The sequence below is a fragment of the Glandiceps talaboti genome, chromosome 4 (genome assembly GCF_964340395.1).
Source record: "Glandiceps talaboti chromosome 4, keGlaTala1.1, whole genome shotgun sequence".
Taxonomy (NCBI): Eukaryota; Metazoa; Hemichordata; class Enteropneusta; family Spengelidae; genus Glandiceps; species Glandiceps talaboti.
In genome coordinates this window covers 24,582,648-24,593,310 of record NC_135552.1, presented here as the reverse complement: position 1 = coordinate 24,593,310, position 10,663 = coordinate 24,582,648, and the positions used below count along the sequence as shown (strand labels likewise).

General features: G+C 36.8%; 1 protein-coding gene across 1 annotated transcript; it reads right to left on the bottom strand.

Annotated features, from left to right (window-relative positions):
* Nucleotides 1-616: 616 nt before the first annotated feature.
* On the bottom strand, nt 617-5,180 carry LOC144434375 (uronyl 2-sulfotransferase-like). Its single transcript, XM_078122826.1, has 8 exons — nt 5,135-5,180; nt 4,489-4,535; nt 3,364-3,510; nt 2,640-2,719; nt 2,128-2,260; nt 1,625-1,731; nt 1,034-1,191; nt 617-780 (listed from the first exon to the last, which is right to left on the bottom strand). The coding sequence occupies exons 1-8, from the start codon at nt 5,178-5,180 to the stop codon at nt 617-619; spliced, it is 882 nt and encodes a 293-aa protein (XP_077978952.1).
* Between the last annotated feature and the right edge of the window lie 5,483 nt (nt 5,181-10,663).

Here is a 10,663-nt window from a genome sequence, read left to right as displayed (position 1 = left end):
GACAAGCACAAACAGAGGACAATAGCTAATATTTTTCATGCATATATATATATGCATACATGGCCCAACCCATCGCTTAACGTAATCTCAATGGAATGTCCGGTTTGAAAAATCTAACCAATTCTTGTAACGACCGTAACATATAGGTGTGGCAATTTTCATAAGAATTTGAGCAAGGGTTTTGAGATATCGTGTTCACAGACACACACACGTACACGCACACACACACACACACACACACACACACACACACGTACACACACACACACACACACACACACACACGTACACACGCGCGCGCGCTCTCCCCCTCTCTCTCTCTCTCTTTCTCTCTCTCTCTCTCTCTCTCTCTCTCTCTCTCTCTCTCTCTCTCTCTCTCAATCTCAATCTCTCACATAATTAATCCAAGAGAAAATTTTAATATTCCATAATATTTTACTGACTTGTAAGTTCGTTTGTTTGTTTGTTGTATACATATCGATATATGAGAAAAATAGATATTAGAAACTGTATACCGTTACTAATACATTGGGACAAGATTGCCGCCACCGAAATTATTATACATAGTTCAAACGTCAGTGATACTATAATTTGTAAATCCTCGCACGTATCTAGATTATAATGAACTTCCTGTAATGCCATACTTTGTCTTTAAATCATAATACCTTTGTCGAATAAAGTCATAGAATTCATTTTCCAAGGACAGTCTTTGGTTCATTATATTTACAACTTTGGCTGAAGGTTCAATCTTATTATTGGTTGTAAAGTTTGGTAATGAACCTGCAAGAAAACAAGAAAATGTTGAACCATAAAATTGTTATCAGATTTTTACAAAACAGATTCGACATATATTATGTCAGACCTCCTTATCTACGGTCGGTACAAATCGTCACAAATAAACACAAATAATCCAACAGTCCTTTGTATTAGCGCATGCTCAGTTTAAAAACTGATTTGGCCATTGGTGTGATTTGAACTACGACCTTTCTATTTAAACTGCATGGTTCTTTGCTGTATGTGTCATTATTCTTACCTGGTGTTTCTAATATACTTAAAGCGCCATCAAAAAATCTCGGCATCATTTTTTCAAATAGTCTTATTGTGTTGACATATTCCTCAGTTAATCCAACAATAATGAAGTACTTCTCAACGTTTTCTTTAGCTTTCTCCAGTGACCATCTAGTATGTTGCCTGAAGATTAAAAGTAAAATCAAATAAAAAGATATACATTTGAGCAACCTTTTTTTAAAATTCATATTACGTTGGGACTTTTCGAGTTTACCTGAACAATCGAGCTAAATAATTACAATTCAGTGTAAATTGATGTCACACATGTTTAGTTGTGTGTCTTCCAACTAACTGCCACTGTATTTTCCTGGATGCACCTAGAAATGTTTGATCTTCAAAATGAGATTCTTTCATATATTCTTTTTGCTTATTCTTTTGTATACACTTCAACATCGTATGAAAAATAAAATGATTGATTTACCGCAATATTACTTTATGGTCATAGTTATGTAGAATGGTCTGTGTCTTAGTGGTTTTAGTGTAGGATAGACGTCTAATGACCTTGACCATGGGGAAACAAAGAAAAAAGATACGAAATCACTTTATTAAGCCTTACATGCATTCTTTTTCATGCCCGCAAAAGAAAGGAATTATGCGAAAGTCGAATTTGTCACTAGACTCACTGCATTTCGGATAATCTTGGAGGACGCACTCATCAAATGTCTGCAACAAATAGCAATGAGAACGGTTTTTAGTGTCACAAGTGTAGAGGTCAGAAAAATAACAACTTTGATCGTATTATACAGAATCATTTCAGGAAAGATCTGTAAGGTATACTTCGAAAAACGAGTGACAAATGCTTCAAACAATGTATAATTTAAGAACAGGGATTGTCAGATGTCTGGGACCATAATGTGTTAGGCTAGCTAGATACAGAAACAAAAATATAACGTTAACGACCTCTTTTGTTCGTACATTCTTTTTCCATAGTTCTTACCCATGTTTGTTGCATGACAAAAGTCTAAAAGAAAAGATACAAAAGAAATCTCAACATGGAAATACCAAACTCAAAGGTTCAAAGGTTAAACTAGGAATAATATTGTAAACTTAAAAAGTTACCAGATTCAGATACTGTCCTTTGTAATTTTTGTCTCTGTGATCATCACCAAATATATTGTAATAATAACCAGAAACTAATCTACTGAGTGGTTGCCGTATGATACTTATGTAAGTCGGATTGTTTACTCCGAACCTGAAAGAAAGTAGAAAATGTGTTACTTTTGTTAGTCCAATTATTTAAAACAATACCCAAGGTAATTAGATGGTAGAAACTATCTATGTCTAAACGTAATGTATTTTACTTCGGACCACTGAGATTTTACTTATGGGTACGTTCGATGGGTACCAATGTGTTGGCTGGGCAGATGGCGTTGTATGTAAATGGACTGGTCTGGACTGGACTGGACATTTGTCGGGCAGTACTTGCTTTATGAATGTACAGAGTAAAAATAACGTTATAGATAAAGATATCTCGAAATGTATGTAAAACAAAGGTGAAAATATTGGTTATAGCAACCTCCCGAAGTCTAGCATTAAGTATATGAAAAATACGACCCAAAATTCAAATATACCTTCTAAAATTGATGAAATGAGTTTGATGGTAGAATATAGCAGGTCTTCGAAAACGTTGGATTTTTTGCACCAAAGCGGCCTGTAAATAAAGAAAGAACGACAGCAAGATATGTTAACGAAATGACGTGTGGTTTACAGCACGAAATTTATGAAGCTGCACCCGTGACGTAAGAGATTGTGGTGGACACAACAACTAGGCACATTGCGTCACTTCCATTATATAGTGTTATTTACGTAACTTTAATATTCACACACACACACACACCAAAACTCTCTCCCAAAACATATTCTACTTTTACGTCATGTCATCATCAGATACCAGAATACTCGAACGAAAAATAACTCAGACTCAGACATTATTTCTTAAGTTAATAAACCACGTTGTAGAAATTCATTGCCTCCCACGTGTCATCGCAGACCCATTACAATTAACACAATATTTCAATTTTTTAGTTCAGCTGAATGATCACTGAACGACAATTAATGTTGGCATGGGGACGAAAGCTATTCGTACACTTTATTCTAAATATCAGTACAGAGTAGCTGAGAGTTCATTGTGTTTCAAAGCCAGTAAAACTTTGCTAAAGGGTGAATTATCGTAAGACAGATACAAGTTGCCTTACGTTATGTTTTTTTGTGTCATCCGTGACATAAGTTCCCTGAGTATGTTATGATCCATGATGTGTATAGTACTGTAACTGTACAGGCATCGCAGAAACTAACCTGTTCACTTAATCTCAATTTGCCCCATGGTATGGTTGCTGTAGTCTTAGCAGTAAAATTATTTTTCTTCATAAGAGCATTTAGCAAATGTATTAAAGTCCTACTTCCGCATTTCGGGACCTTGATGTCAAATACCAAATCAGTCATCTGTAATTAAGAAATGAAATATTGGGGAACTATATCGTTATACTTCATTCAAGCTTGTTTGTTGCTATGGCATCAATGAAATTCTAAATGTTCTGTCCTTTTTTGGTCATTTTCAACTGACTGGGGTGCAGTGGTCGGTGTTTTTGAAATTGTGTATGGATTTTCTCAAATTGTCTCCAAGCCATACCTCCGATTACTAAAACCAAATTGACCCCCCCCCCACACACAATATTGTCTAAAAAGAGCCTCCCCTCCGGTACTCTCCATTTTTTTTGGAGATATTACTAATTTTTGAAATGTGTACATGGTCTTAGTATAACACTGAATATAGTTATCAAGAACATTAATTTACTTTTGGTACAATTTTGTTTTCTTTGTACATGTCTGGAATATATGTAATATGTTGATCATTCCAGAGTATCTTGTACACAGTATAAATTCGTTGGTCATGTCATGGCATCAGAATGAAGAAACCACATCCCATTTCATGTCCTCCATACCCGCCGATTACAGCCAGTATGATATAAGGTATTCTCCATCTCGCGGCAGATCTCGCGAGATATGCAAATATGCTTAACAACGAAAGTCTACGCATTCGTCGACACTCCCTTTTGTGACCATCTACAACCGTGAGTCGTCATGGAAAACATTGACAAATTGAAAGTATCCGAAGTATAGAGCACGTTACGAAACTTTGGTATGTCAACAACAAGTTATAAGAAAAATACTTCGCCTGGGTGTCACACCGTCATTTCCGAATTGACTATCATTTCCGGGAATACGTTGACAGTGGCAAACTTATGCAGCATACCAGATGGCTGTAACATTTCAATCTTGAGAAATGGTAATTAATTAAAATCGAGTAGTTTTGATTATTATTACACTTGTACATGGTGGAAGCATTTCCGTCACCAAGTTCAATAGTAGTATTAGTACCCATATGCACGTGAAGTGTCGCATAGTAGTAGTATTACTCACTTTCTCTGGTTGCTCTTCAAATCCAACTTTGGTTGGTAAATTTCGACCTTTTCAACATTTTACAAGAAAGAAAAGACATGAAAAATAATGTGTACACATGTATATGAACAAAATGTGAAATCGAACGTTGACGTACCCCCCCCCCTCCCCCACTACATGTGTCGAGACAACCAATTATCATCTAAAAACCATAACTGTCAACAACATGCCATGAATCTCTCTAATTTCCACTAATAGCGGATAACAATACTTTCAACAATGTGTCTATTTGGAATGTAGTGACTGGCGTCTACAGTTATGACTTGACACGCTATGTATTGTTGTGATGTAGATTGGCCGAATATCGCATTAGTGGCGCTAATTAAATATGTACGTTGTATTGTTTAATGTAATCAGAACAAAAAGAGTTGAATAAGTTTATATGTTGTAGTTTCTGCATTTTTTATACACACTGGAGATAGCGCTAGCCACGGACGGACGGGTGGGACTCTGCCTCGTCCGATCTCAACGCTATCTATGTACAGAAATAAAGTCACATTGTTATGCACAATTTTCCATATACAAGGTGCTATTATTCAAATTTACAATACACTTCACTATTTATCAAACAGATCAAATCAGGGCTCGTACGCGCACATGAACTTACCGGGTATAAATCCTGACGATGTCTTTCTTTTTTCGGCAAGCGTCATCCGCCGATCTGTATATTTAATCCATGGATAATATGCTGCAATCAGTACAAGTAACATGAAAAGAATCGTAGCTATAGCATAAATGAATGACCTGCGTTTAGAAATCGACGACAAAAAAGTATCCATAGTTCGAAAAACCAACTGTTACAACAATATTATAGCATAGACACAATCCGTCTGTCATACAGAGATTTGAGTACAGAGTAGAAATAAACCTGACTGCAAGTCCTGTAGCATTTCAAGTTCCGTTTACGTGTTCAGCTTGTATTTGAACAACAAAACAATAGCCTATTATGTACTGACAATAACCATGATAACAGAGACAAGACAAAGACAGCAGGACCCATTGCCCGATCACATTGAAAAGTTGAAAGCATTACCATTTCTATTCTTTTAAAGTGCACTTGCAACAGGCTTCTCTTGAAAGTATATTAGTACATATCGACTTGATGATTTTGATTATTGCAATTGTTGACTTTCCAACTGATTGGTAACTTGTCTACTTCGACATCCCTACACTGTGCGAGGCAAAATTAACTCTGTACATGTTTCTTTTGCATTTGAAGTTGTCTGAGTTTGTTTACGTAATGTTACATGACTGAAACACCAATGCAAAGTCATCCGTATTATACATGTAATTGTGAGTGGTGATATATGTTGATTGGTGATATACGTGTGTCGGCAGAGCGTCATACTCATTCTTAAATTAATTAACATTTAGTGCACTGACGACGCTGATAGACTGTTCCATATGTTAACGGTTCTTGATGTAAAGAAGTATTTCCTGGTATTAAGTTTTACAGTTGGTTTGAGAAGTTTTAAATTGTGTCCACATGTAATTGATGTTGATGCAAGCTGAAATGACAGGTCACATGCTTCATCATAGTGTCCGTGTAGATGCTTGTAGACTTGAATCATATCACCACGTGTTATATGATGTTGGAATGTGGTTAGACTAAATTGCTTTATAACTGTGTTCGTAAGGCCTGTTTTGTAACTCTGGAACAAGTTTGGTCGCTTGACGTTGTACCTTTTCTAGTATTGCTATTTCTTTCTGTAGCCATGGTAACCGGGTTTGTATAGCATACTCTAGTCTAGGACGTACCAGTTGCTTATATAATCGATTAATGATATCTGTAGATTTGTGAGTAATATATCTTTTAATGATACCTAACATGTTGTTTGCTTTCTTTTGCTGACTGGACGTAATTAGAATAATCACACATTTCCGATAACTTGGTAGACTGTAAGATACGTCGTGTCGTTCCGCCCTCACCGGCCTCCTCTCACCTCTCATCAGAGGTAGGAGTGGTTGACCGATGTGTGAGGGCGCCCCGTCACGCATCACGGCGTACCTTACAGAGTGATAACTTGGCAGATTTCTTAGTAATGGAGTAAGATGAAGATATCACTAATAGCGAAAATCAATGTTCAAGGCATAAAAGAGATATGACAATACTTGACTAAAATATCAAACGTTGTGGGCGCTATTATCACCCTTAAAAGGGAAGGATCATAAGGACTCTCCCGGCAACGTATTTTTATAATCTATGACAATGCATTTCTATTCAAAATGGGAGCTAGAGTTGTTTATGTTATTCTTTCGTATCACAACATGGTTTATCACATGATAATGTGTTATCGCATAGACCATCCACCAACGGTGGAGGGTCTATGGTAATCGATCTACTTTTAGATCAACAAATTGTTAAAGAAAGACATTGTCATGCAAATAGCATATCTCAATAGTACTTAGTACAAATAGTTGCATGATGTGAAAATTGAGTTCTCTGCGGTCAACACATCCTACGTTTGTATTCACTCAAAGGGTCGATGTCTGTAACTTCATAGTCGTTCAAAGATACCCTTGTATCACATAGAGTAATGTCACGCCTTCTTTTGTGGAGATGACTTGGTAGTATTCAATCAGTCACAAATAATGCCTATATTATATAAGATTAATGTGATGTGGGGGATTTTTGGGGGTACGTGGAATAAATAGAAAACATCACACTCCCGGTTTCAAAAACAAAACTACATCTTCATAATGATTTCCTGTAGGTAGTCGTTTATTCGCTTCAAAAGACTTACTATTTACATTTCTTTGGTATCACAACATTGTAGAATATAGTATTTGCATGTAAGTGCGTGTGCTAGCGTGTGCGAGCATGAGTGAGGTTAACTTCTACTAGTTACGTTTTAAATATATGCTTGGTTGTCCTTTTGCGACAGTCACGGCTTAGAAATAGCATTGTGAATTGATCGTCATGCTATCCATTTTTAACCAGCGCCATCTCGAGGCCATGAGTGTAAATATGTGGAATAATATTGTAAAAACCTATACACACCTCATTTCATTGGATATAGATTCGTTTTAGATAGCCTGGCTGTTTCGGTATTCCTCTACAAAGCAGCCCCCCCCCCCCTCCACTTTAGCTAGCCACCCACACACCTCTGTCGCGATAGCATGCTTATAGGCAATAACGTCTTGAACTATTGCTGTAATTTTGTACTGGAAACCTCAAACCAATTGCAAGTTAAAATCGAGGGGAAAACTAGGGACAAGTTTTTTTGAAATCAAGGTCAAAATATCAAAATTTGAGAATCCAAGATGGCCGCCGAATAATTAATTCTCTGGGAAAATAAAAGATTGTCGATATCCATAACAGAACAAGGACAAGGAACAAGCTTGCACATGACGTCACATAACGTCATATATAGGAGATATTTTGAGTACTTTGATTTGCAGAGAATTTGATCTCGGTCAGAGGGCGCAATTTAACCTATTTAGAGCCTAACCGGGCAAGAAGCCACAGACGGGAGATGAGTTAGTCATTCAAAGTTTGCATCACTGACCCCGAAGAAAACCTCGTAAAGTCTTTCATCATTGACGACACTGGCGACGTACTGGTTTCTTGACCAGATTTATGACCAAATTTAATGACAGCACGGTCGAATGCTCTATATAACCGTTGGCAGAAAGTGACCGATATATATTTTTAATGAATCTGTATTCAGAACAGCAGCGGCATTCCCTCCTTCTAATTTGACGTTTTTACTGTCGTCTTTGAAATAACACAGGACGGAAATATTATCACCTTCGAAGAAATTCTAATTGCAATAACATACATCAATCAAATTCTTCAAACAGGCGAGATAAAATTAAAAAGTCGTAAATGAGTGTCGTAAACTTCATTGAATACTTTGTGAATTTCCCCCTGAAATGTCTATTCATTACCTCCAAGTTGTAACAATTGAGCTGAAAGTTAACAGTCACTGTGATGAAAAACCTTGAAACATGTACATTTTTGTGTCAACAAGTTGTTAATCGACCCCGCCATAAATTTGTATATTTAATGAAGACTGTAATTCGAAGTTTGAAAATAAAGAATCATGGCCACGAACTCTTGAACACAACTGACCATCTTTTTTATTTCCCACTTCACTAAAACTACGTGGAGAGTACATCATGTGCAGTCGGTTTTGTTTTTTCAAAGGACCAGATACTCACTTAATATCGAACCCCTATTACAACGTAACCTTTTGTTTATAACGAGTTCAAGTCCAGTGGAAAAAATTGAAGTGATGAATTCTGTTATCCCTGGTCGGCGAACACCGATTCCGAAATTTGCCGAAATGCTAATACTCTTACGAGGGCGCCCTCAAGTATTCGTTGACATCTTTACATTTTATCTGCTCTGTTGCTAATGCCTGACAATCTGCTTTCGTTTACTCGTATGTCACTCAGCTATAACTGAAACTGATATCAACATGAGTCACGTGAAAATGGATCATATAACAAGACAAGCAAACACGCAATAATTCTTGCAAAAACTAGAGGATTTTGTTGCAAATGTTTTTTCAAAGTTTGTAAATCGTGAAAACCAACAATTTTGGTTAGGGCTTGTAAGTGTGTTTTGCAATAAAAATACACTAATGCTCAGAGTTTGATAGAACACAGGCACAAGAGACTCGAAGCGAGATTTTTTCTAATGTCGTGATTTCCTTTACTTAATACACGCTCGCTATTAATCTTTTTTACTTTAAAAAACAAACAAACAAACAAACTGATTTTGCAGAGATTGTAACGGTATCGAACCCGTTGCTTGTTTTGGGGCGCTTTGGTTTGAAAGTTAAAATATGGAACCTTTCCTTTGAAAGTAGCCGGTTGTTAAGGCTTCTTGCATGTTGGGAAAGTTTTCTTAACTGCGAAATCCCACCCGAATCTCGCTCCTTCAGCTTGTAAATGAATGGACCCAGGTGTTAAGTGTATCAGAATTACACCAGCATATTATTACCTATATTCTTTACAGACGCACATGCTGACATTACTTTATACAAGTCATAGTTTAGAAGCAAGATAAACCTGTAGCACCGTACTTATTGAAACGTACTTAACTAGCAGATATAAAACCTGGTACAAGGCGTAATACATACTTTAGTACCATATACGTATTATACCATCATGAACTGTTCTAACAATGCAAGAAGGTGATATTAATGATAATGTTATCGGAGGCATGCACCCACATTAATTTACCATTATACTAAAATAGAGGAGGTTTATGCTTGTATTTTCACCCGTCTAAAAAGTTTATAAACCCAGCTAAGCTTGTTCCACTTTTGTTGTTGATAGAAATGGGAGAGTATTAGATAATATATACGACGTTAAATTTTGTGAACACTTCAATTTGTTCAAATCACATTCTTTTCTTGAGTACTCGGGAGAAGTTTGCATCATATTCCATGACCATGTTAGATCATTGCAACTTTGAAAGAGTTGAAACGGTAAGTCCGTAATTCGCATCGTGTCACGGAGTGTGGCTCAATTCTGAGACACTGTATCACACTTCAATAACAACAGACTCATGAATTTGTTGGTATGCAAAACACTTTTAAAAAGTTCTTCAATTACACTCAATTAGGCTTTTCGTGTGACATCACCCGCTAAATATTCTGTCCAAGATGACCTCTGACCGCTTTGTCTTCTGACAATTTCAATATGGCGTATAGTCTTTCTATTTAAAATGCAAAGCGGAGATGCGCGTAAGACGACAGGAGTCTTTTTGTTGGTGTGTATTCGGGAAAATGGACCCTATAATTACCGCGTCTCGCCGAGCAACTGATTGATGGCGGCTGTCAAAACCCGGAGAGAGATTAGGCATAATCACCACCTAGTTTTACTATTGTCTGCTAATACTGCCTTTACCACGCAGCGTCAGAAACGCGTCGCCAGTCGGTTTCCATGGGTTGCATTTGTAAAGTTAAACGTTCTCAACAAAAGTAGCAATTCAAAGGGCTCTGACTCTTCAGTAAAAACGAATAGCGTTCACCCAATTCACGTTTTAACAGATGACAAAACGAAAGTTCTATTATTAGAAAATGGTACAAGCACCATCGCTTATGAGACAGACGTTTTGGAAACAAAAATAAAAAAGTTTCAGTAGTTGCTCTCTTATGTGATTACTGTTAACAAGTGGACA